The sequence below is a fragment of the Saccoglossus kowalevskii genome, chromosome 1 (genome assembly GCF_978046115.1).
Source record: "Saccoglossus kowalevskii chromosome 1, keSacKowa6.1, whole genome shotgun sequence".
NCBI classification, from domain to species: Eukaryota; Metazoa; Hemichordata; class Enteropneusta; family Harrimaniidae; genus Saccoglossus; species Saccoglossus kowalevskii.
Window position 1 is genome coordinate 3,534,725 of NC_140641.1, and position 24,168 is coordinate 3,558,892.

General features: G+C 35.8%; 1 protein-coding gene across 1 annotated transcript; it reads left to right on the forward strand.

Annotated features, from left to right (window-relative positions):
- Positions 1–24: 24 nt before the first annotated feature.
- Positions 25–23,424, forward strand: LOC100369910 (importin subunit alpha-3-like). The gene is made up of 10 exons (XM_085498415.1): positions 25–237; positions 12,155–12,283; positions 14,796–14,971; positions 15,088–15,266; positions 16,758–16,972; positions 17,367–17,627; positions 18,084–18,188; positions 20,952–21,186; positions 21,939–22,030; positions 22,345–23,424. Exons 1-10 carry the CDS (start codon positions 142–144, stop codon positions 22,438–22,440), a joined length of 1,584 nt encoding a protein of 527 aa, XP_085354541.1. The 5' UTR covers positions 25–141; the 3' UTR covers positions 22,441–23,424.
- Positions 23,425–24,168: the final 744 nt, after the last annotated feature.

Below are 24,168 nucleotides of genomic sequence, written 5' to 3' on the forward strand. Positions count from 1 at the left end.
GCCCCTTCTCACAACCAATCAGAATTAACGTTGTTCAAAGAGTGTACCCCACGATCGTGACGTCACAGTCTGGCCGGCATTTTGAAGTGAGTGTTAAAAATTGTTCGGTCGAATTTTCTCTTGATTTTCTCAGCGTTTTCGATGGATATCACTCCCAAGATGTCGGTTGAAGAAGGTGCAAGTAATATCAATGCCACTAGATTGAAAAGTTTTAAGCACAAAGGCCGTGATCAGGAGGTAAGTCAATCAGACGCCAGCGGTATTTCCCCGAAAACAACTGGTGATGCCCCATTGGGCTGTGACGCATGTGATAACAGCTGACTGGGTAGTTGAAAATATTCCTCAATTCCCCCAAATGCTGCGTAGTAGCAGTGAAAAACCCACCAAGCACTACGCCCTAAATTCTATATACTTCAAATTCCACAGTTTTGTTACACCAAAGAGATTTTATATGCTTTAATTTGTGTTTGTTTGTTTGTGGGAATAACGGCAATATCCAAATTGAAAAATGGCGGGGAATGAGTAAATAAGCGTTTCAAACAATAGTAAGGTTGTCACGAAGCGTCAGTGTTAAATTCTCAACTTCACCCGAAGAATTGTTCTGAGTTCTGTTTTGGTATAAACAGTTTATGCCTTTCGTTTTACTATAACAACGTGCAGATTGAATACGGATGTACGATTTCTCAAACGTTAGTCACAGTTTTTTATCTTAGTTCAATAGTTGTTCTGAACGTTACTTAATTCTAAGAACAGGATGTTTATATAATTCAACTAGTCTGATGATTTTGGGGCTTGATTGGTGGTTTATAGTTCCATGATTGGTACATGTATATCAATCTTGTAGCTGTAAAATATGTCTGTATCAATATAAAACGTTTGCCTTTGAAAATTGAATGAGTGTAATGACACCAGGACATTCTACTTATTGTAAACTTCCAGAAAAATTCATTTTAAAAACTAAACAAATTTAACTTTTTTTTAGCTCCGCTGTTGACTTTGTCGAGCGGAGCTTATCATGTGAGTGATTGTCCGTCGTCGTCGTCCTTGTCAATGTTTTACTTTTTCGACTTCTTCTTGAAAACTACAAGCCTGAATGCTTTGATACTTGGTGTATATGTACCTTGGGTAGACCTCTCTTAGGTTTGTTCATTTCATGTTGATATCTTCAATTCTCTAATTTTGGTGAATATTTTTGTCATTTTTGGTAAAAAGTGATATTTTCGACTTCTTGTTAAAACCCGCAAGTGCAATTGCTTTGATATTACATATATAGGTACTACATGTGGACCTCTCTCAGATTTGTTCATTTTGTAATGATATCTTCAATTCTCTAATTTTGGTGAATATTTTTGTCATTTTTGGTAAAAAGTGATATTTTCGACTTCTTGTTAAAAACTGTAAGTCCGATTGCTTTGATATTACATATATCCTCGGGGGCGGACATCCGGGCATTTTCACCGTGGCAACCTGCAGCAGTGAAAACAAAGGCCCAAAACTCGCAGAAAACAGTACTTTGGGATGATTGTTGAGACTCTTCTGAACAGTGTAACAAGATTAGCCCTACATGTGTAACATATATAAATTTGGCTGTTCGGGATTACTTCAAAGTTGAGTTTGTGTTGTTTTCTCTTATTTTCACCGGCTCGACCGGCGTTCCACAGCAGCGCGCACAGAGCCCATAGAAATGCATGTACAGTGGTGCGCGTCGTAGCAACATGGAACGTCTTGTGACGTAGCTCCGCTCCCGAGGATAGGTACTACATGTGGACCTCTCTCAGATTTGTTCATTTTGTGATGATATCCTCAATTCCTCTAATTTTGGTGAATATTTTTGTAATTTTTGGTAAAAAGTGAAATTTTCGACTTCTTGTTAAAAAAACAAAAATTCAATTGCTTTGATATTACATATATAGATACTACATGTAGACCTTTCTCAGATTTGTTCATTTCGTGATGATATCTTCAATTCTCTAATTTTGGTGAATATTTTTGGTGGAAAGTGATATTTTCGACTTTTTGTTAAAAACTGTAAGTCCGATTGCTTTGATACTATACATATTGTTTATTTTCTAATGACATCTTTGCACACCATAGATACTTTGTTGCAACAATGTTGCAGGGCCCATTACTAATTTGCATATTTGTACTCCCATTACCCAAAACTTCTTTACCAATTCAGTGTGAGCCAGGTAGGTTGACATGTACACAGGGAAAAGAAGACTAGGACACTAAAAAAAAACACATTTTATTTACAATTCACTTGGTTTCTAATTTATTATAAAAAAATATTACTCAATGCTGTAGCATACAGGCATGGTACCTGATAAAGCAGTCATCTTTACACAGAAATACATTACAAAACTTGCACCCAAATGAAGTCTCCACAGAATAATCCTTAGGAGTTTTCTTACCAATTCTAGAACAATATTTACAAGAACGTTTCTTTCGCTTGGAATTTGGTTGCATCATTTCACACTTATGAGTAGGGAGGTTGGCGTAACTCAAGCTATTTTCAACACCAAGTGACTGTGGTTGTGGCCCACGTTTTTTACGACTACAGTACCCAGCAATGAGTTGACTTGATAAATCAAAATGAAAATCTAGTTGCCTATACCTTCTTCTTGGATTAGGGGAGTGAGCAATTGAATATAAAATAAAAGAATTAACAATCATTTGTTGGATAAAGAAGAAAAAAAGATACTTCCAATATTTCATATACTTTTTACTAATGGAATAGTAAGATGCCAACTGGTCACTCAGATCCACACCACCAATGTACTGATTATATTGCAAAACAGAAAAAGGAGTAAAAAATGTTTTCCCACCCCTGGTGACATCTCTCCCACCTGGTGAACAATTTGTTGTTAGCATTCGAACTTCACGTTTATCATACCAGGTACAAGCAACAACTTTCTGACTCTGACGTACAATATAGTCACCCTGTTTCATTTTCACAGAATTCTTTATTTCCCCTGGCAGCCATTTACTATTTTTACGAATGGTGCTACAAATATATGCGTCTTTGGAATATAAATCTAATGCTAGCCAGTGTTCTCCCCACATAGAACAAAGCATGGCGGTACCGCCATGCTTGGCGACCCGGCAGCCACGCTTGGGCTCGGACCGCCATGCTTACAACTTCACCGCCATGCTAATAGGATGCATTGTTTACATCCGTTTGACCCGCTCACACATAGCGCTGCATAAATTATCACCGTCTACGCCACGGCGGTTTGAACTTGCCGGGACAAATTAAACAGTCCCATTGTTAAACACGTGTGAAGTACAGACGCTGTCAATGGGGAACAAATTGTCACTCAAGTTGCAAACACCGAGATCTATACGACTAAACATGTAAAGGAAAAATAGGTGATGCCGCCCGGCTAAAACGTACAATCACCGCTAGCACAGCACAGAAACTGAAGCGTGTAGAAACACGGAAACGGTGTGAGGCTGGTTTTGATGAATCGTGGAAAAAGACATTTCCCTGGTTAAGGTCCAGTGTTCTCCACAATCCAAATTAGCTGGTGGGCGGCCTAATTAATTTGCATATTAATTTGCATATCATTTACATACAGCATTCTCGCATTTATGACATGAACTGCAATACACACTAAGTTATTTACTATTCTCTTTTTAATTTAATTTAATTGGAACATGTTACAATTTTTTGAAATACAAACAGATTGGTCACTATCAATATTTACGAAATGCAAAAAGTTTGAAATCGGTGATTTATGCGTTCGCAAATTATTCTGCGTTCATGAAATGCAATTCGAGTAACCAGGAGCAAGTACAAAACATAATTGAGTTATAATGTAGAAAATATACGAGATGATTTGCCCACGAAGCCAAAATTAACAATTTGTCAAAACAAAATCCATAACATTTTTATTTGTGGCATCAGTACTCACCCGTGCCGACGGACGGTAAGATGCATTTACGCATGTACGGCCACGATACGTTGCGTTTTCACACATTGTTTTGGAATTCAAGAAAAAAATGCTAGCAATCGGCAAAATAAAAGGATCTGATATGTTCTCGAAAGATTAGACATAAAAAATAGATAAATTGAAAAAAGTACGTAGAAAAGATAACTAAAATATTGTTCAATTACAAATACTCGCGGTAAACTAATACAGCAGCCATGTTTGATGTTTATTACCGCTTTCCGAATTCAGTACACGAACACCCAGAATGCGCTGTTCCCCTGTGCAACTTAGATACTAAATCGTTAAAGCGCCAACAGCGGTGGGTAGTAGACGGTCGTTGAATGGGGTAGGCCAAAAGGTCATCAGTTTGCCTTCTCCATGCTGTTTTCACAATGAAAATCGAGCGTACGTTGTAAATACGGCTAGAATTTAAATTTTTGGTTGAGTTTACATGCAATATGCTAATATATTTGTTTATTTTCTGTGCATATACATTTCGTTCGTATTTACTTCTTTCTTTTGTGATCGGAAGACGATTATTAAAAATACAGCTGTAAATTGAAACCACTGTAGTTGCGTATCGTGAGCAATAAGTGGCAACAATGTCGGGCGACGATGAATTCAGGCGATTGACACATTGCTATGAATACACTTGATAACTGCTTGCAGACTTCCAGTGGTCATTGTTTATGTTTGGACTCTTGAAACAATAGCAAAATAAAGGGTTGGGCAACTACTCTTTTGTTTAGGCTTGGGAAGAACAATGCAAGCTTTTTACAAATAATTTCAGCTGGATGTACGTTGGTGGGCGGGTGTTGAGAGTTACTGGGCGGCCGTAAAACTTGATGGGCGGGCCGCCCGGCTAAAACCCCTTGTGGAGAACACTGAGGTCAATTGTTCAGGTAAGATTTCGTAATTTTAGAAATAAAATGCCAGTGTGTGTATGTTTTGCCGATCGTAAGAACACCGAACATGGTAGGCCAACACCGATTTCAATCAACATCTTAGACACGAGGCTGGTATAGACACGACATGAAAAAAAAAACATCACTCGGTACTGTCAACTTTTTTTAGATTATTTATGGATATCTTCATAGATTAATGGGTATGTGTATGTTATAATTTGTCCAAGCAAAAAAAAAAAATCGAATTTTGTAATCTTCCGGTCACATGTTGACCTGTGTAGGTATTTCCAAGATGGCGGCCTGTCAACGTCTTGCGAACGACAGCTGCTATCACAGGGGCCTGACGATCTGTTCGTACGCGCTATGATCGATGGAATCCCGATTTGTATACATAATTCTATCGTTACGTTTTAATTTTAATTGAATAGTGACCTCATGTTTTTTTTCCTCGAAATTCCCTTGTCTCCTTGTCGTTGACCTGACAAAACCAACATGTAAACAACATGTTTTGCAGACGAAATGCTATCCATACGGCACTGGGTTCCCGATCGTGGCACAATTCAATCGTTATGTTTACATTTATTTGAACCTCAATCCTCATTGTTTTTTTTTATTATTTTTCATTTTTTCCCACTAGGAATGTTGTGCAGTTAATGCTCAAAGCACGTCTATGACGAGTTTAACTACAGTAAGGCAGCCAATGTTTGGAGCACAACAAAGTCAGAAGGATTAGTTTGGACTAAGTTTTATGGAACAGTTCACATTAAATGACGATCTTGTCAAATTATGGTATATTATGTAAAGTATTATGTAATTTAAATAAAGTCTCTCATACATTTTAATACTGTCTTGTATGTTTGTTTTTGTGAGAGTGAATCCTGAAAAATATGCAAATTAGTATGCAAATTAGCATGCAAATTAGACCGCCATGCTTGCCTCTGAGCCTGGGGAGAACACTGGCTAGCTGTACAGAACTGAAAAAATTATCATAAAAAACGTGGGCCACAACCACAGTCACTTGGTGTTGAAAACAGCTTGAGTTACGCCAACCTCCCTACTCATAAGTGTGAAATGATGCAACCAAATTCCAAGCGAAATATTGTTCTAGAATTGGTAAGAAAACTCTTAAGGGTTATTCTGTGGAGACTTCATTTGGGTGCAAGTTTTGTAATGTATTTCTGTGTAAAGATGACTGCTTTATCAGGTACCATGCCTGTATGCTACAGCATTGAGTAATATTTTTTTATAATAAATTAGAAACCAAGTGAATTGTAAATAAAATGTGGGTTTTTTTTAAATGAAATGAAACTACAGTGTCCTAGTCTTCTTTTCCCTGTGTACATGTCAACCTACCTAGCTCACACTGAATTGGTAAAGAAGTTTTTGGTAATGGGAGTACAAATATGCAAATTAGTAATGGGCCCTGCAACATTGTTGCAACAAAGTATCTATGGTGTGCAAAGGGTTAAATATTCAAACCAATGGTAATTGATGACAGTGTCGTTTGGCCTACAGAGGTCATTGGATATTCTCGTTTAAAACCCCCATTTTAAAGCGATATTTGGACACTGTCAATGAAAAAAATACATGGATATCCAGTGGAAATACAACAGAGGCGAAATAAGGACTTGCAGTGAAAAATAGCAACGAAACTGAGATTGCCTTTTTTACAGAACCAGCGACTACGGCAATTTTCACGTGTTGACCTCTGCTGGCACGCAAGACTGATTGCGATTACAGTCTGATTTCTCGACATTAAAAACTCGCCGACAAGGAAAAACAACATTTTATATAGGTAATTTATTTAAATAATGTTTTCAGTTCAGATGAATATAAATTTTATATGTATTATGCGTTTATTTTGGATAAAAACTGCGGTAGAATAAATGAACTTTCACCAAACATGCCGCTGTGTTTGTTTATTTATGCAAATTTTCACAGCTCTTCACAGACACCATCCGAAAAACCCGTTGTACAAGAAAAGTACGAGGACAATTCGTATATAACTTTCAGTCTGGACGTACCTGTATTTCGAATTATTTTCATCAACAATTTATTTGTTCATGCAAAGATCAGGGGAGATCAGAATCAACTTCTGTTTCAATCTATGAAATAGCGGCCGTTTACGGCCGCATTGGGATTTTGACAGTGCATTAACGGGTGGCCTTTTACGGCCGAATTGGGTTATCTTTGGTCAGAAATAAGCGGCCGCATTGGGGCGCAAAGGGTTAATTGAAATGTACATTGCTAACAGCTGAGCTATCTCAGCCGATAGGCTGCTTGTTTTAATTCTAAATCTCCCACAGCATCATATTGTCACACATTGTCTTGTCTTTGACCCAACTCCTCATCCAATATGGTGCTGTGGGCATTCATTATTGTTTAAATGAAAGGGCAAGAACAGCAACGTGTGTGCCAGACATAGTCAAGCCCATTATTTTATTCATGAAAACCCACTCATAGGTTATTTTCTAGATGAAAATCATATTTTCTAGATGAAAATAACCAGGATTTCTTAACTTCAATTCGGGGGGGGGGGGTGAACAAGCCATATAAATTTTGGGAAACATTGGGTATGACCAAGTCAACACAATCGTGTTTGTATGTTCCTGCATTGTCATCAAGCACTGCCCAGTTATTGACAAATAATAAAATTATCTTAAAATAATGAGTGTTTACACCTTTGTGGTGCAGTTCAGAGCAGTTAACATTTTAATTAATCTGAATTAGAAGGGGGTGCTGTGTTTTTACCTTCCATGGTTTTAGGATGACTCTTGAGTACCATATTTTGTGTAGTGTAGTGTAGATATACATACACATTGTTGTATTATACAATGAACTCATTGATAGAGAGAGGTATTAACTCCTAAGTTAGAAAGACAAAAGAATTTTATAGTGCTACAATCTTTTGTCTTTCACTGCAGGAAGTTTTGCAAATAATAAAAGATGCATTATGCAAGGCCTTGATCTTGTGACTTCAATAGGTGTACATTTACAAGATATTGCATTGTGCCAACCAACCAATTGATTGATTTGATCTTCAACTTGAATTTCACTTTTTATGATTCAATGTTGAAACGCCAATCTCTCAGAGGAGAGCATAACATTGAGATACCTTGCTCAATCAAAATTGACAATCATCAAATATATGTATCACATTACCGTATTACCCCGGGCACGCGCCCCTCCCTGGGCAAGCGCCCACCCCCCCTGTTTTCACAAAAGTTACATGTTGGGGACATCCTCGGTTAAACGCCCAGGGTGATTTTTAGCCAAGAACGGGGTCAACAATAAAGTTTTATTTGTCAAAAACGAACGCGTTTGATTTATTTATACAGTGTATTTGTTACGGTAGTTCTCTTTTTGGAGTGTGTGGTGGCCCTGAAAAGGGCCGCTTTGTTTGTGTTTTTACGTAACAACTCATTGGAACTTAACGACGTAAGATGAACCAGGCAGCATGTGGCGCACACGTTCTGCTTTCTCTTCATTCACGATGAATCCAATATTGCAACGATCTATACCTTGGTGAGTGGTTTGAAGCACTTTGGTTTCAAAATGTAGCATTTCGCTGACTGTGAATCCATAACGGAAGCTAGCACTTTTGAGACATCATGTCATAAACTTGCTACTTTCTTTCCTTCCTTCATCGCAGCATGTGGATTATTTTTCTGTCGTTGAAGAAAAAACATTTTGCCGATAACCATAATGAGGCATGCCGACGATAGGAACTTGTTGCATCATCGTTATTTTCGTAATTTTGTCGCGCGCGCGTGTGGGTGCATGAATAAATCATGTTAATGAGGTCGACCAGAGTTTATTTTCAGTCTGTTTTTTATATATCGCCATTTTGATATGTTTACGTATTCACAATATTTTGTAAACATTTCCCATCAGTAATAAAAGGTTTATTTGTTTCATAACCCTGTCTGCTATTCTTCAGTAAATACGATGCAATGTATCAATACGTGCGTGAACAAAATTATGCTAATGAGGTCATCGCCATCTTGGATTACAAGCGGTAGTTTTTCCCGGCCGTTTCGACTTGCACTGATCACGGTTACCGGTACTAAAAAAGTGACCGTGCATTGATTACAATACTTGCCATACTTTGTAGCCAATTTCAGTGAGTAATACAACTTCATTCGCTGACATAAAACAGGTTTTATTCTTGAAATTCGACTCTGTGTCTTAGTGTTCTCCACAGTTCTTGATCGAGTGCTCACGTTTATTGAAACCTCGCATAAATCAAGAAATAAGTACGTGTACAAAGTGTACGAAAGCATTCCTTTATTTGACCTTATCATACGATCACAAAAACAACTTTTTAAAATCTTTTTTGGGGGTGGTCCTCGGGTAAGCGCCCACCCCCAATTTTTCCCGATTTTGTATGTTCAGGCCCCTGGGCGCGTGCCCGGGGTAATACGGTAAGTTAGAAAGATGCAGATTCGTGGGCATTCTGAGTGAAAAAATTTTTTTTTCTTTTTTCTTACCCAGACAGTCTTGGCTAGATTGTGCTCACATTTCGGAGCTTTGTCTATGTTGGATCATACTCAAAAAACAATTATAAAATATAGGGAACCCAGGCACGCAGATGTGATCAAAAGTCCCGAAAGTTTGTTTGCGTTGCTCTTTGATTGACAAGTCACTGTTGATGTTATATGCAACTGAAACTGAGTTGCTGGCCTCAGTTACGAAGCAGCGGTGTGTAACTTTCTGTCCTGGCGCGATCAACTAGCCTCGCAAACTACACAAAAAAACAGACAAGACATAGATGCTTCCAGCATGCAAGCTGTGAAACAAAACATACAGTAGTAAATGATAAGTAAATGTTTTCACCCTTATCTCGCGATGTCAACAACTTCTCGCCTGGCAGCTTCCAGTGGTATACTAGTACTATTTATTTTCATAAAGGAGGAAGGCCCGATAGCGTGATTTCATTTTTTGCATTGTGGGCGGAACTAAAAAATGTTTCCACATATTTTTTACTCTAAAGGCATTTTAACACTGAAGTAAACATTTTTCGTTCGCTGTAATGATCACCGTGCATTGCGATGCAATGGACAAACACCACTGCTGTTGCTGTCATCGATAACTAACTTTTCAAAATACACAAACGAAAAATGCTTGGTTAATTACAAATAAAAAATACCCTGGAAATTTCTGAAAAATCGGCAACGAAATGCTGTTTTTAAACGCCACCGAAAAATCATCTTTGTTACCTTAATCGAAAACCCCCTTGTCAGCTAGCATGCACCGGTAGCGGTGTAGCAAAGTACGTTGTACGTCCGTGCTCAGCGACCTTTGGTAATATGGCACTCTATGAATGAGGTATTTCCAGGTGTCATAGTTCGTTTAATTTTCTTCGACCCATCTTGTCTTAGTTGAATGAAACCTGCCTCGATTTACTATAGTTTCCCTTCCAATGCAACTTCATTTCGAAATTGTTTCACCGGCGTTTGGGTGATTGAGTAGTAAAAACTGTGAATAGCCGCTGAGTAGTCAAATATTACGGCCCATTTCAACCAGGTTGTCTAACTTTGTATGGTTCATTTCACTGGAGATAATGGAAACTACGTCATACAAACTATTTTTTCAAAGGTTTGAGGGAAGGTAAATTTAGACTCAACCCACCCAATGGCGATCGCTATGATTATATAACTGTATGAATATGTCATTGGCTTTACTTAATTTATTGTGCCCCTCCTTCAGTGAGATTGATAAGTTTTCATGCTGGGGAGTGACTTCGCAGACGGTTTTCTGTCGTTTCCCCTCGAATTGTAAATATTTTTATTTTATTTTTTTACCTGACGATTTAGCATCAGCAAATTTCGGTGTATGGTGTATTTCTATGAGCTTCTTTTACTCATATGAAGCGAATTATTCGTTTTTATCACCTTTTTACAAAATGGCGATTATCTCAGTTTTATTTTTAACTCAAAATTTCAACTTTAAAACTATTTAAGTTCTTGACAGTTCATTTGCTTTCAATGATATTTTCAGGGGTGATTATTCAGGTCTATCCTAAGTAAATGGCTTTGTATGGTTTCACTGTCACTGCAACAGAAACAATAGAGCTGCCAATTAGTGGCTCTATTCATTGTGAACGATTTATAAATTGTGAATGTTTCAAAGAGCACTGTGTGAACACTTTTCAATAGAAACACTACTAAATAAGCCATTATGTTCTTAGTAAACAGAAGTTTTAAATAGGTATTTTTAAATCAAAATCAGGATATGCGTTCAAAAGTTAAACAGTTTTAAGTGCACTTTCACCTAAAATGCATGATTTTAACCCAAAATCTACACCACTTAATATGGTATCATAGTACATTATTGTAAACCATAAAACTCAAAAGTTTAAATATAAATCTTTTAAAGGATAATAACTTGATGGGTAAAAGTTATATTTTACTTGTGTAATTACAGTAAATAGAGCCAATTAAAAATATAGTCTCCCAACCTGCATCTCTACCTTAAACAAAAAACATCCTCATCCCACACTCAGTTTTGACATTACAACAACACGTGTTCCATCTCTGCCATTGGGAAATGTATGGAAATATTGTGTTCATTATTTGTAAACTTCAGTGTTCAGATCCACACAGTCACATTGTCATAACAAAATATTAATAAATTCCAAATGTTTGCATAATTGGCATATATAGATTTGTCCTTGTATGTTTGTTTGGTACTTACATTATTTGATATCCAATTATTTAATATCAATAATATTTTTTGAAATGGATTTTATAATTATCAGACATGGGAGACGTGGTATAAATAATGATCATTCGATTTCAGTGAAAAACATGTTTTTAAAGAACTTTAACCTCAAGGGGCCTTTCAAAAAATATAGATATTCCCCAAATTACTCCAATATGCCAAGACAATTTTTATTAAATTTTACATTGATAAGGGAGTCCTCTCAACTTTCAATCAGCCATTTAAGAATGGTGAGTGTGTTGAAAAAACAACATATCACAGTTGAAATGCATTTTATCTGTTCAACGAACAGTTTTCTTCTTGAGTAGTTTAATCTCAGTCATGACCATGAATTATAACAGAATGGCTTCTTACCTGTTCAGTAAATTGGTTTTGACAAAGATACCATATTTTCTCTGTTATTAGCACATGCACTTACGTAAAGTAGGGAGGGTTATCTATGGTCAAAATAAGACATTTTAATGATCCAGCATGAAATGAGTGCAATTTTTTTATTTGTGTAATAGAGCAAATACAGTATCTTTATTTCATAGAAAATATTTATTTTGAATATATTAAGGCACTAATATTGTCATGCTTGTATTTTGTTCACAGGAAATGAGAAGGAGAAGAAATGAAGTGACTGTAGAACTAAGAAAAAACAAACGTGATGAACATATTTTGAAAAGAAGAAATGTCCCAACCATAGAGAATTTAGATTCTGATGATGCAGATATTTCAGTTGTAAGTAAATACTTTTGTTTTTTGTCAGACACTATGTGTTGCATCTTAATTGTCACTAGTTTAAACTGAGGATGCTATATGGTGTTCACACGTGTTGAATCGGGTTGAGTCAAAGGACTGATCTCAGAGTTCCATGTTTAACCCCTGGAAAGTCTACCATATTCTCAAAACTTTGATGAGCTTTGGTGATGATGTTGGCCTGAATTAAGGGTCAAAATGCAAAAAAAGTTTAGAAAAGTCTGGAAAAGTCTTGGAAATTGTTTGGTATGGACCCTGCCAAGAAACATGTGAACAATATTCCCTACAGCGTCCCAAGTGGTATAAGCTCATTATACTACAAGATGGCAGACCTGCAGCTCAAAAACACGGCAACACTTAGTCAACTGAGGAGATGGAATTACTAATTAGTCCCCATTTGGACGCAGTCCGAAAACGGAGACTTGTGTTTTGACCTCTGTGTGTCCGTGCGTGCGTCCCTGTATCTTAGAAATGCCTGGACCAATCACAATCAAACTTCACACATATATCATACATGATATTATACATATGCACGTCAATTTATTTCACGATTTGATTCAAGATGGCCGAATGGTGGCCATTTTTGTGCTAAAAAATCCTAAAAATCAACCATTTCTCGGCTGTTTACAGATGGATTTTGTTCAAACTTGGTATATACATTAGACATTATGGGACCTTGATGCAAATACTTTTGTTTTTCAGATAAGATTCAAAATGTCCGACTGGCAGGCATTTTGTATTAATGAATGTGGTTCTCTTGCCATATCTCTGAATTGCTTTCACTGATTATGTTCAAAATTTAAATATTCATTATACATCATGTCATAGATAAACAGATATATTGGTTTGACGATCCTATTCAAAATGGCCGTATTGTGGCCATTTTTGGATGGATTTTGTTCAAACTTGGTACATATATTAGACATTACGAGTTCCTGATGCACGTCAGATTGGATTCAAAATGGCTGACTGGCGGCCATTTTGTTTTAATGATTGGGCTTCTAGAGCCATATCTCTTAAATGCTTTGACTGATTATATTCAAATTATATATATTCGTTATACATCATGTTATGTATTCAAAATGGCTGATTTTGAATGATGTTTCAGAGCAATATCTCTCAATATGGACAAGTACGATCAGATACAAATGTCAATCATTTTAATGTTAAAAAATCATATTCCTGACATGGTTATATTCCAGCTATATTACTATAAACAAAACTATATATCTTAAATTTGATAACTAACGATGACTGTGCCATGCATGGCTTGTTTTCCTTTCGAAAGGCAAGAACATTTTGACTTTGATGGACAGAAACGTCACTAGACAAGATTTATGCTGTATTGTCGGCAATGACATGTCAGCAGGGGCTCTTGCATTCAGCAATTTAAATTAGGTTCATTTCTAACTCAAATTCTTAACCCATGCAACCAGAAAGTGTTAATTAGTAGACAAGAACAACACAATTATATAAAACAGCATTTCAAAGTAAAACTTGGCTGTTTTTTTAAGCATCTCAAAAGAACGATTAACACAAATATTCTAAAGTTTAAAAGTCCAAAATGTTCAAAATGGCCAGTTGATCAAATAGAGCATGCCCAGATGTAACCTGACATGTAGGCGTGAGTGGCACCCTAACTGGCCGAACAGCAGAAGACCCCACTTATGCCTTACAGAATAGAATATGACTCTTCGGCAAGTTCAAATCTTCATTTTGGTGGTCATGGTAACACCACACACAGGGCGCCTTTACCATGTTGACCTCATTATGCATGTATTTCCGCGCCCACCTCATTATAATATGTGCATTCATGAATATTTAATAGCAATGAATTTCCTGCAGAATAAACCAGTCGGGGTTTAAATTTTTTTAATTTATTTAAACTACAAAAACAAATTAATTGCTCACAGGCAGAGATGTGTCAAGCTATCGTTTGTACCTCTGTTTATGTTTTTGGCTTCATGACTAGTTCATAAAATTGAATTCATAAGCTATACTAGTATTTAGTCAGCGATACAAGGAATACTTATTTCTCACTGTTAATGTGATTTACCAGCATTCCATTATAAAAGGTCAGATATCAATGTCTGAAAAACAGGGGGGTTTTCCTGCAATTTGATTGGTACCAACAAAAAAATTGGGAAAGTAAAAAACTACGTTCTGTCAGGCGTGTGTTGGGTTTGGAGCACTACGAAGGGCACAACTCGCACAAACTTGTCAGGCTAGCCCAGATGCAAAGGGTCATGGGTTAATGTATGATGTATAATGCAATAATGTAAAACCACTTTGCTAGTCACTGATTCTTCGATAAGGGAATAGACGCCTTTTTCATTTGGGCCCAAAATAATGAGGCGACATACATTTATTTTCTAGGTTCCTATTTTCTTGGGTTCTGATGTGCAAGACCCCATAAGGGGCCTCAATAACATATTTTGTGGAAGACTAGATCAACAAAAATTGTTGATGAGATTCAATGTTTGTTTTTTCTCAGAATGCTTCGTTAGAAACAATAGTTCAAAATGCAGCTAGCGAGCAACCTGGAGTGCAGCTTAGTGCAGTGCAAGCAGCAAGAAAACTTTTATCAAGTGACCGTAACCCACCTATAGATGATCTTATTGAGTCTGGTATTCTCCCTATTTTAGTCCACTGTCTGCAATGTGATGACAAGTAAGTATATAACACAACATGTCTTTTGCTGAACATGTCATTTAGAAAACACACATATTATCACATTTAAAAGCAGATATTCACTTGGTATATGTTTGTTTTTTTCAATATTATTGGTTAAGCCCATCACTGCAATTTGAGGCCTTGTGGGCATTAACTAACATAGCATCCGGCACATCATCACAGACGCAAGCAGTAGTTAATGCTGGTGCAGTTCCACATTTTTTAAGGCTTCTACACTCTCCACATCCTCATGTCTGTGAACAAGCAGTCTGGGCTCTTGGGAATATTATAGGTATGTAAACAAGTTTTCTATAGCTGTTAGAAGCTTTCAGAAATTCTTCCAAAAAACATGGTATGTGTTTGATAATTCAACCAAATTAGATAGGCAAAAAAATGTTTTGCTTCTCGTCCTTAGGGAAATTGAAAATAATTCGATAACTGTTTTTTTACTATGCCCGTACCATCAAAGATGGAAGGGAAAGGTGTATTAAGGAAAAGATTTCTGTCCGACTTTGTCGTCGTCATTAATAATTGTTATTGTCTGCACAGTAACTTTACTAATTCTATTCCAAACTTCATCGAACTTGGTGACCTTATTCATCAGTATAAAGTCTTCCCTGAGTTTGAACAACAGATGTCCTGTATGAAAATATCATGCAATAATTGAGAAACTTGACTGATAACCGGTGATACACAAGAAAATCATTTATCTTGTAATAATATGAATTGTTATTTATCTCCTAAATCCCATGGGAATACTAGACTGGGTTTTAAAACCAATTCATTGAGAGAGTTTTTGCACAGTCTGATACAATTTGCAAATACAATGAAATACATGAAAAATACATAAAAAGGCAAAATGTTGCATCCACACTTTGAAAAGAAAATTCTACTAAAAAATAATTATTCTGTATTTGACCAAAAGTTTATTTGACCAATGAAAATTCACATGAATTTGTTTCAGCTATTAGAACAGAATGATAGAGTTGTTACAATACTAATTTAAAAACGCACTTCAAAAAATATGTTTAAAGATGTAGATTCTCAGGAGGCAAACAATAATATTGACTTCTCTCCCCACTGGACACCAACTATCTATTTATGTTGATTTGCATACAAAGCAAACATGATAGCTATTCATAGAGGGCCTTTTTTTTACTTTTCAATTAATACAGTAGTCACACAATGAATATAATAAGGCAGTTCATATTTGTACATCATTAATTTTTGACAGACACATGTACAAAATACTTGAACAAAAGCCAGCTAAGATTTTCTGTTATCTTGCATGTTTTATGAATTTATTCACGTCTAAATGCAGCATTTTTTTCTGAGATGAGGCATTTGTTTCTATACTAAAATATCTGAATTACTTTGAATAAAGCTGGAAATTATGGCCCTTAAAATAATTAAACAAATTAGGCACCAATGTTTTTGCAAGATATTTACATCTATCAAGGACTGTTGTTTCAACCCCAAAACGTATTTTTGGTAAAAAGTGATATTTTTGTATTCTTGTTGAAAACAGCAAGTCCAATTGCTTTGATACTTACTATACATAGGTACGTCTCTCAGATTTGTTCATTTTCTAATGATTTCTTCAGAGCAATCTCAGTCAATAGGCTGCATGTTTATTACCAAAACAGTGCGATATATGTTCAACATTTATTGAATAATGCCTTATTATGTACGACTTATTTTGACCATAGACACACCACTGTCATATACATATGTTCTATTTCTGGTTATCCACTTATATTTGTATATATTTTTTTGTTATTAGGTGATGGTCCACAGTGTCGAGATTATGTAATTGGGCTTGGAGTTGTGAAACCTTTATTGTCATTTATAAATCCAAACATTAGACTTTCATTTCTTCGGAATGTTACATGGGTAATAGTCAATTTGTGTAGGAATAAAGACCCACCACCTCCTGTTGAAACTATCCAAGAAATATTACCAGCTTTATGTATGCTCATACATCATACAGATACTAATGTAAGTATCAAAAATCTTAACATCTATACAAGCCTATACAACTTGTAAGTGGGTTGTTGCAGCACAACTGTATGATCCCATTGTCTTAGTAACACATACCAAATCCCAGTACATCAATAATGGCATGTCTTTGTTTTTCCTTTTTGTGTGAAGACACTAAATGGTAGTAGTAATAGTACATCTATTTTTCAGAAGAAAACAAATGCTAGTTTTATATTTTTGATCATATACTATATTTTTACTACAGTTTGTTTAAATTAACAATACTTATTCAACATTTATTGTATCAAGAATTGATAATGTTGGAAATAATCACCTTTATAGAGTAAAATTTAATGTGCCACTACTTTTCAATGGAAGAAATTAACCCCCATGTTTTGTGTTTTATTTGTAGATACTTGTAGATACCGTCTGGGCATTGTCGTATTTAACGGATGGGGGAAATGAACAAATTCAAATGGTCATAGACTCTGGAGTTGTACCTTACCTAGTCCCTTTATTAAGTCATCAAGAAGTTAAAGTTCAGACAGCAGCACTGAGGGCAGTAGGAAATATAGTTACAGGAACTGATGATCAGACACAGATAGTACTCAATTGTGATGCATTATCACACTTTCCAGCTTTACTTTCACATCAAAAGGAAAAAATCAATAAGGTGAGTTAGCTTTATTTTCCATATTTGACCCATCAAGATTATTATAGCCCTGAAGTGATGAATCTTGGAATTAGCTTGTGTATATATCAATGTAAGGTAATATGTAGGATGTGTGTGTGTGTGTGTGTGTGTGTGTGTGCGTGTTTGTGGTTTCATGACTTGTACAGGTCAGAATGTAGCAAGTCTACATGTAGATATTGGAGTGCATCTGAAATGAGGCAATGTTTACTGCCAAATTAATGATTATAACTCATATTGCCTGTCAAGTCAGTGTGTAAGGGTTTCAGTTATATATACTTTAGGTAGTATTGTTGTTATGAACAGCTCATTGTAATTCCAAGTGTTTGCTCACTAAAGCAGCAAACAGTTCTGATCAAGGCTTTAATAAATTACTTGATATGACTGTTATCTGTTGGTATTTTGTCCAATCTAGTTTTTCTTTTTTCCGACATTTAGGAAGCGGTATGGTTTTTGTCTAATATCACAGCTGGTAATCAGGCACAAGTACAGGCAGTGCTAGATGCTGGCTTAATACCACAGGTCATTCATCACTTGAGTAGGGTAGGTGATTTAAAAATAACTGTGTCACACATTTTTATGAATTTTTAAAGAATTCCTTTGTAAATACTGGACCATATACATTTTTCGGTCAGCGTTTTTTTTTTGTCTATTTTATTTGTTTTGAGAGAGGGTTTTTAGATGTTGTGTTGTGGGAAGTTGCAGTGAAACGTATAGTCATAGTATAAGTATTCACACGTTTCTCAGATTCTTTTTTTTTTGGGAGAAACTGTCCTCGTCCATGAAAAAACAACTAGGTTTAAAGAGAAACGCCGACAACATAAACCTGGCGTAACACTTTTGAAAGAAATAGATTCCGAACCATGATCACCGAGGCGGATTTCAGAAGAGAGAGAGACGTCCGGCAAGTGTTTCAAATGAGTTGACTTTTTTTGCGATCCTGATTATCGTTTTATAGAGACCATTTAGTCCCTGTTGAGTAAAAGGTAGCAATAATTTTGACAGTGACACGAAAACGAAACGTCCCTTACACACTGCTAATTGTTTTCATTTTCGAAGGCTAAAAGTTTCTGAATTGTTTGGTGATTTGTGTTGAATGTCGAATTCACACCTCTGTTCTTGTTTTACCTCCATGCTTGCAGCTTGATCTGCGTAATAATTTATGAAATAAGAATCTGGGCTTGGTCAATGTGTTTCCACCAAATAAAGTTTTAATATGATGTTATAATTATGACAATCATGCCATGGATCACGCTAACTCAAATCCAATTTATCTGTATGTGTGTCGATCTTGATTATTTTTGTTATCCAATTAAACACCACTTTTAACGCACTTGCCCTCGTCGTGACCCGACGCGTTCACCTATTTCAACAAAATTTCAATTTATTTCCACGCGGCTGTCATTTATTCAGTAACTGTGATTTGTCGTTTTTTTAGTTATTTTATAGTGATCACTATAGTCTAATATTTAGAATGTCGAAATATGTTCTTTTATTTTAATTTTGAAAGTTTTACTCAGACGATCGATGAAATACAACAGTGTAGTGACGTGCCTAGTAACCTGCTAAATAACGAGATAATTCCGACGTCAAATTCTATTTTGTCCAGCGACAGTGTACAAACGTGCGCCGGTAACGATCACGGTGACCAGCTACACCAGAACGGACATATTTCGCATCTAACTCAACCCCATTCAACAAAAATTGATACTATGTGTTCATTATGGTCCATTCCTCATCGACGAACATGTACATAAGTGAAAATTCAGTCAAAGACGAGAAAACTGCACAAGAAATCGGCAATGCAAGCTGTCATGCGACTTCCCCTTCTGACGTCACAAGGGGAATTTCTGTATGCAAATAAGAAGCTAATGAGGAGCCTCGTTTTAAAATACACAAAAATAAAGTTGCCATAGACTGAGTTTAAAACACATTTTTTCACTTAAAAAAATAATTCATACTTAGAAACATAAAAATTAATAATATTTATGTATCAATGGATAATTTTAGGCGTGAAAATAGCAGCCATTTCTTAGGCACTTTAATGTTACCTACATGTCTTGATCAAAACTTTTTTTTAAAATAGAAACATTTAACGGTTTAATTTTGTGAATTTTTAGTCCCAGTTCGGACGTAGTCCGAAAACGAGGACTTATGGTTTGCCCTGTGTGCGTCCGTGATCACCTGTATCTCGAACATGCATGGACCGATTAAGTTCAAACTTCACTCATACATCACACATTATATGGGACATATGCACATGCATTTTTTTCATGATCCGATTAACGATAGCCGAATAGCGGCCATTTTAAGGCCGAAAATGCATCAAAATCGCACATTTTCACCATTCCGGACCCGAATCTCAGTTATGCATGGACGGATTTTGTTCAAATTTTGTACATACATTGAACATAATAGGACCTTGATGCACGTCATTTTTTTTTTTTTGGATCGGGTTTGAAATGGCCGACTGGCGGCCATTTTGTTTTAAAGAATTCAGTTCTGGATCCATATCTGAGACATGCCTGGATTGATCGAGTACAAACTTCACACACACAAGGTACATCCAGTCACAAATATGTATGTGCATTTGTTTCATGATCCGATTAACGATAGCCGAATAGCGGCCATTTTAAGGCCGAAAATGCATCAAAATCGCACATTTTCACCATTCCGGACCCGAATCTCAGTTATGCATGGGCGGATTTTGTTCAAATTTTGTACATACATTGAACATAATAGGACATTGATGCACATCATTTTTTTTCCGGATCAAGTTCGAAATGTCCAACTGGCGGCCATTTTGTTTTAAAGAATTCAGTTCTGGATCCGTATCCGAGACATGTCTGGATTGATCAAGTTCAAACTTCACACACACATGGTACATCATGTCACAAATAGATATGTGCATTTGTTTCATGATCCGCTTAAAATAGCTGAATGATGGCCATTTTAAGGCCGAAAATGCATCAAAATCACGTATTTTCACAATTCCGGAACTGGATCTCAGTCATGCATGGATGGATTTTGTTCAGATTTAGTGCATATATTAAACATAATATAAGCTTGATGCACACCAATTTTTCTTCAGATCAAGATTTTGGTCATGATCTGCTTTGAATGTATATGTTACTCAAATATGAATGGAACGGGGACGTGTCATTGACAATGACTTGTGTTAATGGGATTATCTGTACTGGAGATTATAACCCAAGTTGCACATATGTCATTTGTCTCAGACAGGATTTACCTGTTTTCTGATGTTTGTGTTTTTCTAAACTGCATGTTATTAATTTTTATTCACAGGGAGATTTTCAAACACAGAAAGAAGCTGCCTGGGCAATAAGTAACTTAACTATCAGTGGTAATTGGCAGCAAGTATACTACTGTATAGAACAACATGTAATAGAACCATTTTGTAGCCTATTGACAGTGAAAGATACACAGGTTGTACAAGTTGTCTTGGATGGCATTAATAATATCCTAAAGATGGCTGGTGACAACGCTCAGTTTATAGCTAACATGATTGAAATGTGTGGAGGTATGCAATTTTTTCACTTATTCACATTTAGTAGAGTATAGATTGGTTTGTATTATAGTTTGTAATTATAGTGACTCATTTTACATAGTTCTAAAGTATTTTCAGTATCTCATTCAGAACATGTGAATTATACAAATTTCTGGGGATTTTCATACATCCTCCCATTTAGTATGCCTTTCCCAGTGCGATGAGTTGAACCAGAATGCGAGCACCAGTTTGGATGTTGTTGTGGCTTATGTGCATTATTATATAATTAGTTCCCATCTGACATACAGTAGTCTCAAAACGAAAACTTTAGTTTTTAGTTCAATCTGTCCATCCATCAGCATGTCTGCCCAACATGTCGTCAACCAACTGTCCCTGGCTTGCCTAAGCCAATTTAATTCAAACTTTGTATTGACATCACACTTCTGAGTTATTGCTGTATGTCATTTTCTTACACACTTTGATTCAAAATGGCCATGTTTTATTTTTGTTTCTCAGACATTCCTTAATAAATTTTGACTAGACATAATTTTTTACTCTCAATTGTTAATTCAGTCAAATGCGAACATTCACTATGTCAATGACAGTGACTTGTTGTGCATATAACAATATTTAGTTACATTTCATATACAATGTACTCTGATATTGACAGATGCAATATGATCCTTTACAATTGACTGATCTTAGTGTCATTCCTTGCCATACTTACACAGGAAGCCAAGTATACCCGTCATCCTACTTACTTGATAATCTAAATTTTCTCTCAGGATTGGACAAAATTGAAGCAGCACAGAATCATGAGAACGAGGAAATCTACAAACTTGCTTATGAAATTATTGATAACTTTTTTTCAACTGAGGTAGGTATTTTTTTCTTTTTGTTAACCATATTGCAGAATGAAAGCATGTCTTCCTTGGTGTCATCAAATATGTACATAATCATAATATCTGCAATGTTTACCATGCAAGTGGGGGACACAAAGGAAATGCATGATTAGTTCACATAAGCATGTCAATTTGTGTTCTGATACACTAGATTTTATTTGAATGGATAATAATAATGGATCTTTGGGCATCTTATTTCAAAATGTCTTTTAAATTAGTACACTGAAGTTTGTTTTTTTGAGGAGGATTGATAAGTTTGCTAATGTTTATTTGTTTTATGCTGCTTAAGGATGATGAGGATGCCCAGATTGCACCCGAAATATCTCAACAAGGCTTCCAATTTGATCCTAATACCACCATACCATCTGAAGGATTCAAATTCTAAGCAGTATCAAAGTTTCCCCCACTGTGCTTCCAACAACTTGACGAAGGAATTAAAAGTACAATATCCTGCAAAAGACGACGACAATTGAAAAATACGTTGGCAAATTAATGAATTAAAGAAGATAATAAGCCTACCAAGACAGGATGATCCAGCGCATGAAAGATTGTCTATTTATGTGCAATTCTAGTACAGTGAATGTCCTTCAACCCAACATTGCTACTTTAATTTAACAGAACAAAGTAACTCTGGGTTGCCACAAGTGTGGCAATCTTTGTAATGTTCAATTGTTCTACAACCTACTGATGAAGGGCCATTGCTCAGAACTTCTGATTATATACAATTACATTGGGCTATGAATACCAACTGTATGTACAATTATCAATGTTACTAATTATCAGTTCTAGTAATTATTACCTACTCTCAGATAGTTACAGTTTCTTTGCATGACAAAACACAATTTATTTTATGGATTATGGAGGGACAGTGTAACCAGAAATCACATTTTAATATTGAGATATAGTTTATTATGATTATTTTTTTCAACATTTTTTAAAGCAAGTTATAATTACTATGATGGATTATTTGCTGCAAAGGTTGTATGTCACCCCCAACAATCTTACACAGATTACAAATGAGCTTTAGAAGACATGCTCTATATTGAAAACTAGTTCATTCAACTCTATTACACAAGTGTGTCATTTGGTTTAATGGGATGACAATACTTGCCACCAAAAAGTCCATCTTTTTGTATGTCTTTTGTTTTATATGGTAATATAAAACTTTTTCTTGTTCTACCCGGCTATCAACATTTCCTCTAAACGTAAAACTTTCAAATATTGTATATAATAAAGTCCATTAGTTTATATGTTGTAAAATATGGAAATAAGATAGTCACCTTTGCCTACTGGGATGTGAATGAATCTTTTCATTGCTGCTTTCACTTTATTGTCTTTTTTACACTTGAGTACTGTTAAATTAAAGAAATTATTTTAAAAAAAAAGGTGATGAGCAGATTTAATGTATTGAAAGCAGTGATGAGGTTCATTGTGGTTGTTGTTTTTCATTACTTACAGGAAAGATAGGGTAACAACACCTGGTTTACTTTGATACTTTCTACATTTTTATTTCTAGTGTATTTTTTTTTATTCAAGCTATTGTGTCAGTACAGCTAAATATTTAGAAGAAATGATTTTAGGTGATGCTAAACATTTCTTTCAGTGGTATTGAGATAACACATATGTTTAAATGGTCATGCTCATTTGGTGCATTACCAATGGTGGAAACATCTCCGATGAACATTTATGTCATACTGTAAACATAAGTAAGAATGGAGATGAGATGTTCCCCTGCAGCTGTTTTTTATTCATCAGCTGGAATCCTTTCTAATATTAGGATTTTACTACATACCGTATAGCTAGTCTTTGATAGGAATTATGAACAGTTTTTCTAAGCATCAAACAAGTTACACACCTCTTTATCATAGATTTAGGGAATTTTTCATGTATTGTGCACATCAACATGATTTTAGCACTGAATGTCAATGGTTGCATATAGTGTTTATAATTGTATTGGTTGCACCACATGCTATGCATCATTTATATGCTAGGTTACTGGCTGGTCATAATGCTGCAATTGTCTTGGTTACCAGCAGCTAGAAATCATTTCAATCTGCCTCTTGCATTTAGTCACAGGGGCTTGACGATCTATTCGTCTCAATGCGTGGACGTC